The 13592-nt window shown below is 35.8% G+C and overlaps 2 protein-coding genes across 4 annotated transcripts; both read left to right on the top strand.

Annotated features, from left to right (window-relative positions):
- The first annotated feature begins 933 nt into the window (after positions 1-933).
- On the top strand, positions 934-9295 carry LOC111682286 (luciferin 4-monooxygenase-like). Of its 3 annotated transcripts, none has more exons than XM_046948692.1 (6): positions 968-1108; positions 1174-1387; positions 5012-5356; positions 5425-5617; positions 7537-7653; positions 7716-9295. In XM_046948692.1, the coding sequence occupies exons 1-6, from the start codon at positions 1100-1102 to the stop codon at positions 8677-8679; spliced, it is 1842 nt and encodes a 613-aa protein (XP_046804648.1). In that variant the 5' UTR covers positions 968-1099; the 3' UTR covers positions 8680-9295. The 3 variants fall into 3 exon arrangements, with proteins under 3 accessions (XP_046804646.1, XP_046804648.1, XP_046804647.1); XM_046948691.1 differs by having other exon boundaries at positions 972-1114; positions 7716-9288; XM_046948690.1 differs by having other exon boundaries at positions 934-1387; positions 7716-9284.
- Positions 9296-9459: 164 nt separating this feature from the next.
- On the top strand, positions 9460-10728 carry LOC111682296 (60S ribosomal protein L27). Its single transcript, XM_023444208.2, has 2 exons — positions 9460-9603; positions 10053-10728. Exon 2 carries the CDS (start codon positions 10061-10063, stop codon positions 10466-10468), a length of 408 nt encoding a protein of 135 aa, XP_023299976.1. The 5' UTR covers positions 9460-9603; positions 10053-10060; the 3' UTR covers positions 10469-10728.
- The last annotated feature ends 2864 nt before the right edge of the window (positions 10729-13592 follow it).

The following is a 13592-nucleotide window of genomic DNA, read 5'->3' as shown; positions in this document are numbered from 1 at the left end:
GATATACCAAGGCTGTTTTCATTCTCGACAAGATTGCCAAGAATGCTGCTAATGGTACACCTCATGAACGCGATGAAGATGATCGCGTCAAATATCAAGCTGTGGTGGATGAGTACCAAAAGTTTTTGGAGACCGCACCCAGCACATCCAAAATGGCTGCTGAAACCGAAAGGTCCAAGCGAAACCGCTCACAGGTTGAGGATGGTAAATCGCCAAAAAGGAGGAAGGTAATAGAATGCAAAACCACTCCGGGACCTGTAGCCATCACGACAACTGCCAGAAGACCATTTAACGAAGTGGTGAAGGACCACCTCCTAATGGCTCTGGTTACTGAAAAAGATGGGGCCATCAACCCTGTAGTAACAGAATGGGGTACCATTGAGTCTAAATTAACTGAGCTCGTTATGGAACACTTGCTCACTAACAAAGACGACAAGGTACCCCGTTTTGACTCCAGTGAGATTCACCGGGGATACAGGGTGATCAAATGCCTGGACGAATTCTCAAAGGGGTTCCTCAACAAATGCATCACTAAGATTAGAGATGCATGGGTAGGTTTAAGCCTTAAACTAATCCCTGCTGAGGAAATTCCAATGAGACCTCGTGCAAGAGTTTGGTTACCAAAGATGAGCGCCGAAGCACCCAAGATGTTGGAATGCCTCAAACGGCAGAATCCCAACATACACATGAATGACTGGGCTATCATCCGCACAGAACAAGGCGAAGGGCACACATGTCTAATTCTCGCCATCACAGAAGCTGGCTCCGTTGAGCTGGAGAAGGTGGGCTTTAGGCTGTTCTTTGGGGTGAGGGGCGCCAAAGTAAAGGTGTTCCGGCCGACAAAATCGGGGAGTGAAGAGACGGATGAGATGGAAGCTGCCAACTCTCTGCTCACTGGCATGAAACTCTCCGAGCCACCTATTAAACCTGACAATGGCACTAAAGATAGTGCAAATTAATCTGAAGCACTCAAAGTGTGCTTCAGACAATCTACGGGTTCTCCTAGCCGAGGAAAACCTGGACATTTGCCTGGTTCAAGAACCCTGGGTCACGGACTCAGAAGTTAAAGGGTTCCCAGCATCTACATACAACATACTATATGCAAGAAGTAATGGTAGGCCACGATCATGTCTAATTGCTAAAAAATCGATTAACATTTTTCTTTGTACACAGCTTAGCTCAGAAGACCTAACAGTCGCAAAGGTCGAGCTACCGCACAACAGAAGCTTCATGATTGCCTCAAGCTATATGGCACACGAGAAGACAGCACCACCAGACGAAGTGAGCGATCTCCTGGCCGTAATTGAGACATCTGACGACATAATCCTAGGCTGTGATGCCAATGCAAGGCATACAATCTGGGGTAGCAGCGAAACTAATGAAAGGGGTGAGTCAATCTTCAATTTCATTAATACTAACAACCTAAACATATGTAACTCTGGCAACAAACCTACTTTCATTTTTCCAAGTACGGATAATTATAATGGGTGGGAGGAAGTACTGGACATTACACTCATTAGCGACAGATCTAAAATATCAGTTGATAGGTGGAGGGTATCCAATGAAAAATCTTTTTCAGATCACAATTGGATCCTCTTCGATATTATATTACAAAACTCGACGGAAAAATGGTCTATAGGAACCCAAGAAGAACCGATTGGTTCAAATATAAAGGGATCCTTAGACATAAGCTCAAGAAAACTCCAGTGGTTGATGATTCAATCACTGGGCTTGAAAAGATAGAAGAACACTTTAGCAAAGTCTTAGGTAAGGCTTTCGAAGTCTCCTGTCCAATCACAAAGGCAAAGAAAAGCTTCCCTCCATGGTGGAATTCGGAACTATCTAAGCTACGTAAGGAAACACGTAGGGCCTTTAACACATGCTACAACAATAAATCGTGGCAGCCATACCGCGACAAACTAAAAGTTTATAAGAAAGCTATAGCACTCGCAAAAAGAACCTCATGGAGAAGTTTCTGCGAATCTATAGATAACACAAAGGATTCTGCTAGACTTAGCAAAATTCTTGCTAAAGGCCAATCTAATCCAACCTATATTAAGAGGAAGGACGACACTTGGTCAGAATCCTCGGCAGAATCTCTTGACATCCTACTGAATACTCACTTCCCTGGCTGCAAAGATGCTGTCAAGGAAATCTTCACTGACAGTAGGACTCTAACGGGAATCAATGAAAATATCATCTCTTATGATAGAATCTCATGGGCGATTGATTTTTTTTTTTCCCTTTCAAATCACCAGGGCCTGATGGCATTTTGCCAAAGATGTTACAAAGTGCAAAAGAATATATCATCCCCTGGCTTCATATAATATACACGCTCAGCCTCTCTCTCAACCATGTTCCGGTAAACTGGAGAAAGGTTAAGGTCGTTTTTATTCCCAAAGCTGGCAAAAGGAGTCATGAAAATGCGAAGGACTTTCGTCCAATTAGTCTTTCATCTTTTCAACTCAAAACGCTGGAAAGACTCATCGACTCACATATTAGGCAACGGCTAGAGAGCTCATCACGGCTTTCAACCAGTCAACATGCCTACCTTAAAGGACGATCTACTGAGACAGCTCTACATGAGGTTGTAAGAGTTATAGAAAGATCCCTCGAATTCAAACAATACACTATGGGAGCCTTCTTAGACATAGAAGGTGCCTTCAATAACGTAAATACTTCTGCAATTCAACAAGCTCTCGCTAATCTGGATGTTGAAGAATATATCAGCAACTGGTTGGTAACTATGTTGAAATCTAGAATTATTACTGCAAGTCTTGGTAACAGCGTTAAGTCCAAACGAGTTGAACGAGGCACACCTCAGGGCGGTGTAATCTCTCCACTACTTTGGCTTATCGTTGTTAATACGATTCTTAAGGAACTGGACAACAGAGGGATAAAGGTCGTTGCCTATGCGGACGACGTTGTGATACTGGTATCAGGAATGTTCCCAGACGTGATTAGCGATATTATGTCTGGTGCTCTGGTGCTACTCAGTAATTGGGCCACAGACAGTGGTCTAGGAGTAAATCCAAGTAAGACAGAACTGGTACTATTCACAACAAAGACCAAGATTCCAAGCTTCAACCTGCCACGGTTAAAAAACCGCGAAATCCCCTTATCAAACAATGCCAAATATCTAGGAACTATTCTAGACTCCAAATTATCATGGAAACTCAACATCCAGCACAGAGTCAAGAAGGCAACGGTCGCCTACTATACCTGTCGTAAGATGTTTGGAATGAAATGGGGACTTAGTCCCAACATAGTTAAATGGATGTACACAGCCATAGTACGTCCTATTCTTACATACGGATCTCTTGTATGGTGGACTTCAACTAAGAAGAAGTTTGTTGTGGATCAACTATACAAAGTTCAGAGATCAGCATGCATTGGGATAACAGGTGCCATAAGAACTAGTCCTTCAGAAGCTCTGAACACTATATTGCATATCCTACCCATAGATCTGCACATAATGACCATATCTGCTTGTAGCGCAGTAAGACTTAACTCATCCGGAAGTTGGATATCAAGAACATATGGACACGCTAAGATTTTAAGCTTGCTACCTCCAATCTTGAACCAACCATCCGACTATATTACCCCACACACGGACTTTGATAGAGTCTTCAAAGTCAGAGTTCCTTCCAGGAGCGAGTGGTGTAGAGGTAATCTACCGAGCGAATATACCACCAGAATCTTTACAGATGGTTCTAAAATGAACTGCGGCGTTGGTTCTGGTGTCTTTTGTGAAGAAGCTGGGGTAAGTATATCCCATCGTCTTCCCAACAACTGTAGTGTCTTTCAGGCTGAAATTTTTGCGATAATGTCAGCCTGTAGGGTGTTACATGACCTCAATATTCGCGGCAACATAGGAATCTTTGTCGATAGTCAAGCGGCACTTCTCTCACTAAACTCTTATACTACTACTTCCTTATTAGTCAGACAATGCAAGAAGGATCTGTCAATGCTGGGTCGGCTGTCTGACATTACCCTTGTTTGGGTCCCTGCGCATAGGGACTACTACGGTAATGAACAGGCAGATGAGCTTGCAAGAACGGGATCTGCTCTTGATATCTCCGACGCCGTTCCAGTAGCAACTCCGTTAAGTTATATCAAGAGCAATATCCTCAGATTCTTTCTTCAAAAAGCTGAAAACAGATGGAATAACCTAGACACATGTAAAGGGGCCAAGTTATTGTGGCCCTCCTTCAATGAGAAACGCACAAGACACCTTATAAATCGAAGTAGGCGGGACATATCGAGGCTGATAGCAGTAATAACAGGACACTGGGTAATAGGCAGACACGCAAGTCGGCTTGGGCTCCCTTTCAATGATCACTGTCGCAGTTGCAAAGACAGGGAAAAGGAAGAAACGGTCTTCCATCTCCTCTGTGAATGCCCTGCTCTGGCCGTAAAGAGAAACCGCTTCCTTGGCAATTACTTCATATCTAACCTTGGCGAGATATCTGTCTTTAGGCTTAATGATATCCTCAGATTTCTCACAGCTACGGGCTGGATCTAATACTACAAATTCAACATCTGACGAGTGGAGTGGTCCGGTCAAAACGGGGTCTCTTTGACTCTACTTGACAGTTCGCGTGTAGTGAACTACCACGTAAACCAACCAACCAACCATGATCTTTATGAATTTTAGCTAAGTTATTTAAAAAACATATTTAACTTTGCAGTTAAATATGTCGATTTGTCGAAAAATTTAATTTTCAGGTCTTAAATCGTTACGTCATAACATATTTAACTTTTTAGTTAAATATGTTTTTTTCTAAGTCGTTACGTCAAAACATATTTAACTAGGAATATTTATCTTCACACACAATAATAAGATTGTGTTTTGTTTTTAGTAAAAAGATAAGTTTATCGTGAAAGTGAAAATATACATTTTGCTATAAAAAAATATTTAGTTTAACAAAGTCACTAAACAAATAAACACACAACTACGCACGATCTCAAAACAAAAATAAAAACAAATTCTCTTTGAAAAACATGGCAGATTTTATAACCATCTACCACCAAGAAGAAAAACTCTGGAAGGGTTTGGATAAACCTAAACTTTGCAATGATAATATTTCTGCTGGAGCAAAGGCCTTAGAAGTATTACGCTCTCAAAATCCACAAGATATAATGCAAATATCTGATAGTGAAAAAACCACAATGACCTATGGTTCAGCCCTAAAAGCAGCCATTAAAATAGCTGAATATTTTAAAAGTCTTTCATTAAACGCCGATGATGTGGTGGGGATATTAGCACCCGATACCACCTATGTTATGCCAGTGGCTTTGGCTTCGTGGTTTAATGGTACACCTTTTCAGGCCATTAATTGTAAATGGGAAACGGGTTGGTGGTGAATCAAATGTTTTAAATGATTTAAGATTTTATAAAGAGAAAAATATTGTTTTTTTTAGCTGTTGTTCGTAATCTTTATGAGTTTAGTCGTCCCAAAATTATATTCTGTGATGGTTTACAATATGAAAAAGTGAAAGCAGCTTGTGAGAATTTCAAACCTTTAATATATACTCTGTGCAATCATTTGGAAAATGTCCCACAAATAGAAGATTTATTGCAGCGGGTATCAGGGTATGAGGAGAATTTGTATCAGTAAGTATATTACTTTTTTAAATATTTATAGAATTTTTATATTGTTTTTTTGTTTTCGTTAAGTTGTTATCAGTTGAGTGCAATATTCTATAGAATATTTGACTCATAAATTGCCTGACCTTTTTTAATATTCAGCGATAACTTAACTTTTTAGCAAATATATTATGTTTAAAGCATTTTAAATATAAACACCTAGAACCTGAAACATTTAACATCTTCTATAGAAATTAGAATTGGTCTACTTCTTTGGCCTGCTTATATTTCCTTGATTTAATCTTTAAAGTTTTTGAACTGTTTACTTCGCCTCGCGCTCTCTCAAGTAGGAAATTGTATGTCCGAGGTATAAACTGTAGTATCTATAGAACATCCCTTAAAGATTTATCCTCTTATATTGGATGCTATTCCAATGACATTCTTTTGCCATTGCTTTGTTAATGTACCACTTTCTTCCTTTGTAAAATTGTCCCACTGTATCCTATAGAGAAGCTTATATCACCATATTTGTCAGCTAATATCTGTAGACTTGAATTTTGTTCTAAATATATAACGATTTCTGAAAGTGTAGTTTAGACATTTCTAAAGAGTTAATATCAGGACTCTTCCTTATTTTTTAGTTCTGTATTATGTTGAAAGTCCATTTCGGAATCTTTTTCAGAGTGTATCTGTAGACTTGTATTTTGCGATTTTTCAAAGTGTAGTTGAGACATTTTTGAAGAGTCAAATCAGGACTTTATTCAAAATCTTTATCAGACATGAGTTTCTCTTCATTACTTTCCAGTTCTGTATCATGTTAAAAGTCTATTTCGGAATCTATTTCAGAGTGTTATCACCGAATTTGCCAATTAATATCTTAATTTTATTCTAATTATATAAAGATTTCTGAAAGTGTAGTTTAGACATTTTTTAAGAGTTCTAAACAGGAGTTTATTCAAAGTCTTTATCAGACATGAGTTTAAATCAGAACTTTATACAAAATCTCTATCAGACATGAGTTTCTCTTCTTTATTTTCCAGTTCTCTATCAAGTTTAGAGTCCATTTCAGAACGTAATCAATATATCACTTAATTTTGTAACTTAATATCTGTAGACTTCAATTTTCTGAAAGTGTAGTTTAAACATTTTTGAAAAGTTTAAAGCAGGACTTTATTCAAAGCCTTTAGCAGACGAATTAGGACTTTAATCAAAGTCTTTATAAGACATTAAAGTGCTCTCTTCTTTGCTTTCCAGTTCTGGAACATATTGAGAATCTATTTCAGAAACTATTTCAGATCAATATTATACACAATTTTTCAAAATCTATCTTTGTGCTGTGTTTTGGGTCTTGATCAAAGTCAGTTTGATTTCGATTAGATTGTAACAATTTCCAGATAATGTTGTCCAGAATCTAATTTAGAGTTGTATAAAGACCAACATAAAAAGCTATATCAGAGATTAGTTCAAAGTCTCTTTCAGAGTTCTATATACCTTATAGTTTTCTGTCATAATTATGAGTTCAAATCAGAGTTAGTTTTTAAAATCTAATTCCAAAACTGTTGGAAGTCCAACCCAAAGTCTAATTTAAAAACTAACTCTAGTCTTAGTTTAGAATATAGTTCAAGGTCTTGCTCGAAGTCAGTTGAATTTCGATTAGAATGTAACAGAGAGGATTTACTTTAAGTTCAAAGTTTCTTTCAGAGTTTTATTTATCTTCTAGTTCTGTGTCCTATTTATGAATTCAAAACAAAGATCAGTTTAAAGTACATTTTTAGGTCTATATACGATTTAGTTCAAAATCTATTTATAAGTACAAATCAGTATCGAAATGGGGTTTCAAAACATTACAAATAACTCGGCGAATTGCGATTAACTGATAATACAAAATTATCGAAAGACAAAGCCTTACAAGATCCATACTAATATATTTTCACTGTCTATTTCAGAGCTGAACCGCTAAAATATGGCAGTAAACAAACTATGGTCATAATGGTATCATCCGGTACTTCTGGTATGCCGAAAGGAGTTTGTGTACCCAATAGTACGTGTATAACAGATTTTGGGTAAATATTTACTAAAAACCTTAACATGTTCGTCCTTAAACTGATATTTCCTTCGTTTTCAGTTTTACAAATGACACTACTAAAATGTTTTCTACTAGTAGCATAGATTGGTCTAGTGGTCTTTTAACCTTTATGGCCAATGTTTTAGTAGGTGGAACACGCATTATAACCCAACAACATTTTACAGCCGAATATTTGCTACAACTTATAGTTAAATATAAAATTAACTTTCTTTCCACAAATCCCTCAAATTTGTTACAGGCTTCACTTTTAAAGGAATACACACCCGAAACCATGCAAAGTATTAAATTAATATTTACTGCAGGATCCCATTGTTCAGAGTTAAATCTAGAACGTATGCGTTCAGCCTTAACTAAAGGTTTATTATTTTATGGTTATGGTGGCACTGAAACCGGAGGTGTAGCCGGTAGATTAAACTCTAATAAACCCAAATCAGTGGGTAGACTTTTGCCAAATGTTCAGCTGAAAATTGTGAATGTAAATAATGGTGAGCGTTTGGGTCCCAACGAAATAGGAGAGATTTGTGTTAGACATAATTATGAATGGTGTGGTTACTATAATAATGCTAAAGCTACTGCTGATACTTTAGATTCCGAAGGTTTCATACATACTGGTGATTTGGGTTATATGGACGAGGATAACTTTTTATTTTTAACCGGTCGTTGCAAGGATATAATGAAATATTTAGGTTTTCAATATTCTCCTAATGATATTGAAGAGATTATAGCTGAAATGGAGGATGTGGTAGATGTTTGTGTCTTTGGAGTTTATGATGAAGTAAAGCAAGATGTTGCAGCAGCAGCAGTGGTTAAGAGAGAGGGTAGCACTTTAACGAAACAGCAGGTTATTAAATATGTGGAAAGTAAAACAGAGGTTCAGCATAAAAGAATACATTATGGTGTATTTTTTGTAAAGGAATTACCCAGAAATCATAATGGCAAACTTTTAAGAGATAAAATTAAGAAAATATGTTTGGAAATGGAAAGATGTGATAAGAATGAATGATTATTAAACTTAAGAGACGCAGTAAACTTGAAAAACTCAGGAGTAGATGTTATTTACTTATTAACTTTGTTAAAAGTATAAAAAATTTTAAAATAAATGGTTTTAGGTATTATTAATTTTATAAGAATCTACAATCTTACTAAATCTAAAATCTTACCTTTTACCCTGCAATAAAAAGCTACCGACATCTTTCTCTTGATAATACTGCTTTTCTTTACACATTTTTCTTTAATTTTGTATTTAATTTAAAATTTATTGGTTTTATGTCTTTATCAAAATGTTTATAAATTTCTAATAATTTTATAAATTTTATAATTTTATTTCATTTCACAATTGGTTTTTTAATAAATTTTCTTTTTTTTTTTTTAAATCGAAATTTAAATTACTCAACGGATATAAAAAACACGGTTGAAACATAATAAAAACAAGCGCTGCCACCTTTAAACAAATGGCAACACTAAACGCGACGCTATCATTGCTCTCTCACATTATGCTCTCACTGAATAGCAACAAGTACCGTTACAAAATTTCTTTAACAAATTTTACCTCTAACTTTACACACAAATTTAACACTTTTAACTTTAAATTTTCACAAAACTATCACTTTACACTTATAGTCCATGAATTTATTTACACTTTTATGTACTTTTTACAATTTAAACTACACTTTTTCATTAGAAATTAATTAATTTATCACAATAAAGCCGCCATTAACAAAAATCACGAAAAGAAGAACTAAAACAAAATGACAAGTAGCAGACGCATGCAGAGGGAATTGATAACTCAATGAGCAATTTCATAGCAAGTAGCTTTTGTTTATCTTATGATATGCTTAGTGAACACAGCTTTGACAAGATGTGTCAAACTAATGTGCGAAATGTCAACCCTTTTCTCTTTCTCTATATCCGGTCAGCCATAAGACCTGTAAGTGCTGTTCGTAATTTTTTTTAATATTTTACCAAAAAAATCAAGTGAATTATTTAAAAATCCATTGAATTATAATGCAAAATCGAAAACTACATATATTAAACTATGAATGTGCTTATTTATTTTGTGACAAATTAAAATTATTCACCAAGAAAATGGAAAAATTGTAGTAGACATTTTGACAGAATGTTAATGGTTGTAAAGTGTAGAAAAAAATGGTTTGATAATAAAGAAAATTAAGTTATAAAAGTGAGAATTAGTGCTAATTCACTTGATTTTTATTTTGGCATTTTATCGAACAACGTTATTATTTAAAATTTAACTAATATTTAACTTTTTCTCTGTTTAATTTTATGTGTTCGTGTTGTTTATATCATATTGATGGTACCAACAACTAATGCTCCCGTTCAACAACTAAAACAACAACAATAATAATAAACCAACAGCCAGCAAGATGAGGAAGATTATGAAACAAAACAAAATCGTAATTGTCCTTAGTGGACGTTACGCCGGCCGTAAGGCTATCATTGTCAAGACCGTTGATGATGGCACTCCCGACAAGCCATTCGGTCATGCTCTCGTTGCCGGTATCGACAGATACCCCCGCAAGGTAACCAAGTCTATGGGCAAGACTAAGTTGAAGAAGAAGTCCAAGATCAAGCCTTTCTTGAAGGTATTGAACTACAACCACTTGATGCCCACCCGTTACACCGCCAGCGAAATCGGTTTCGATAAGTTGTCGGCTAAGGACCTTAAGGATCCCATCAAGAGGAAAACACACCGTTTCCAAACTCGTGTCAAATTCGAGTCATCCTACAAGGAGGGCAAGAACAAGTGGTTCTTCCAAAAGTTGCGCTTCTAAACAGTGCCACTGTCTTATGTGCTTATTCCCTCAAGGCATTCTGATGACGGACTCGTCGCCACCTGTGTTGCGAGTGTGTTTTCTTTAGTTTTTAATTTAAAAAAAAATCAAACAACAACATCAATATTTGTAGGATATTAAACATAATTTTCTATGTTTTCTATTCTTCTGCTGTGTGGAGCTCTGTATGGAGGAACTTTTTTTGTGACGTATTTTTTTATGGAAAAAAGTTACAATAAAATAAAATTTTAAAAACAAAATTCGTTTTTCAACAAATTGTGTTCAAATCGATTATTAAAAAGTGAAGTGACAGTGTTTATGGGAATTTAAAAACAGATGTAAAAAATGTCCAAATTTGTGTCATGAATGGTGAAAATTTTACCCAGCAAACATGTGTTGATTGTTTACATTTAGGAATAAACAAATTTGTTGTACCTCAAGTAATCAGTTGAAAATAGTTAAATATAAGAATTTAGATCATGATTTAGATTCATTTTTCTAAAACCAAGTGAACAAAGTTTATCTAAAATTATTTTTTATTTAAATAATGGAGTATTTGTTTTTTTTTTATTGTTAGAAACTTTACATAGTTTGACCACGTATTTATTTATAAACTTTGAGGTGGTCTCACTTTAAAACTTTGAGGTGGTCCCATTTAAAATCCTGTTTATTTAGATCGAATTAGTATTACTCTTCTGCATCTAATCCACCACCTCCGGTCTACTAGACTAGAACACTAACCTACCGGAGGTCAACCAACTGTCTGTTTAACTTTGCGATATAAAATATCCAGACATTAAGATACAAAATCTTTAAAACATTTATATCCTACATCAATATAGTGGGGGGTTGGGGGCGTTTGTGACGGATTTAGCTGTGTCCGTCTGTGTGCATGTAGAGCTAATTAAAAAAGAAAGTACCGCGGTCCTTCAGATACCCTAACAAATGTAGAGTCTTCCAAGCAGATATTCTAGCGAAAGCGACGGAACTAATACGGAATCATATCTATCTGGGGTCAGTCTCTCAGCTCTCAAAGCAATACCGCGTCACATGGTACATTTGCGCCTTGTTGTAGATTGAAAAAAATACCATTATAGACGTTATGACGCTGTTTGTCATCAGATTGCGTTGGTTGTAATGTGCATGTTGATGGTGTTGCCGACGAACTAGCAAGGTTAGATTCAACACTTGATATAAACGACAGAGAAAGAATGGTAAAATCTTCCATTTGTCACTATTACAGGCTAATATTCCAGTCCTGGAATAGTAGATTGGATTGCAATGTCTCAAAGACCCTATGGGCATAACTTGATATACGAGCTTACAAAATACTTTTGGGACTGGATAGACGCTGTCTATAAATTCTGATAGGGATGCTAACGGGGCACTGCTCAGTTAGGACCTTTGTGAGTAAGTGGGACAGCAAAACACCGGTATATTGTAGGTTATGTGAGGAATAGGAGAAAGTGGAGTCGAAATCAAGTGAAGATCTAACATATAATTTACAACTGTCCGAGGATTCAGAGTCTCAGGCTGAAATTGCAATTTCCACGAAGAAAAAGGGTATATTGCGGGTCTTGACTCTTGCAGTTTACTAGATTTTGTCAACAGAGACTCAGTTTGAAAAGGCTGAGAAATAGGTTCAGGTCGTGACCCTAGCGGTTTACTAGATTTTGTCAAGGGCATTAGCCACTTCTTCGACTGAACTTTGTGGGGGACAAAGATTATCTCTCCTTTCTTTTTATTCTTTGGGGTGCTGACTTGTAATTATATATCCTCCGGGTTTTACTTGTAGTGTTTTACTTTTGTGGTCTCTGTGTTAGTATTCTGAGTCCTGGAATAGTAGATTGGATAACAATGTATCAAAGGCAAAGAATTCTGATAGGTATTCTAACGAGGCACTGCTCAGTTAGAGCATTTTCAGTAAATGGGACAGGAATACACCGGACTATTGTAGTTGATGCAAAGATGAGGAGGAAAGCATATAATTTGCAACCTAGGATACAAAGTTTCAGTTTGAAATGACTGGGAAATAGATTCCACGAAGAAATGGGAGATATTGTGGGTCTTTACCCTCGCAATTTACTAGATTTTGTCAAAACAGAGTCTCAGTTTGAAATGGCTGGGAAATAGGTTCTACGATGAAAAGATCAATATTGCGGGTCTTAACCGTCGCAGTTTACTAGATTTTGTCAAGGGCATTAGCTACTTCTTCGACTGGACTTTATGGGGGCAACAAAGATCATCTCTCTTATCGCTTTATTCTTTGGCGTAGAGACTTGTAATTATACTTAGCAAAAAATAATTGATGTCATTCCTTTCAAACGACATCTTAATCACATCTAAAAATGCGATTATATATTTTTCGCTTTTATAAACCAAATATTTCCTTACAAATGAAAACCCAGTTAAAAGTGAGGAAAGAGATATAGAAAAGTCACTACAAATAACATATTCAGTGAAAAACCAATGAAATTAACATAAGCATGTCATTGAACGAATTCGGTTTATTTTTAACATCCAAATATCGGATTTTTATTGCATCTATGAATAAGATTAGATGTACAACAATGAACAATATCCCTCCAATGACACGCTAGTGTAAAATTCATAGGTTTTTCACCAAAGTCGGAAGTACTTCAAGTATATTATTTGTGGTGAAATTTCTACTTCTTTTTCCTCACTTTTTTGCTGGGTATATCCCTTTAACTTCTTTCTTCTAGTTTTTACTTTTGTGTTCTCTGTGTTTGTATCCTTTTCCTTGAAGGGAATAACAATGGACTTTAAGGTCTTCGAGTGGTTATGCACCATTTTTTATATTGTTTAAAAACTTCCTAACACAACCTATGGTTCCTTTTAATTTTATGTAAAATACAATTGTCCAAAATTTCCCACTAATTTTTGAAATAAAACAAAATTTTTTTTCTATGGTTTCAAATAATTTAATTATTTACTTGACTATCTAAACAAATATTCGATTATATCAATAATATATGGTAAAATAAAACAATTTTTAATACATAATGGTCAAAGAGTGTTTTAAGTAGCAATTAAAGGGGGAGGGGGACATGGTTTTAACAAAAATTAAAAAAAATAATAATACAATTAAACAAATCATAAAAAT

The sequence above is a fragment of the Lucilia cuprina genome, chromosome 4 (assembly GCF_022045245.1).
Source record: "Lucilia cuprina isolate Lc7/37 chromosome 4, ASM2204524v1, whole genome shotgun sequence".
Taxonomy (NCBI): domain Eukaryota; kingdom Metazoa; phylum Arthropoda; class Insecta; order Diptera; family Calliphoridae; genus Lucilia; species Lucilia cuprina.
Note: the sequence above shows the minus strand (reverse complement) of the source record. Positions and strands in the feature narration are given on the sequence as shown.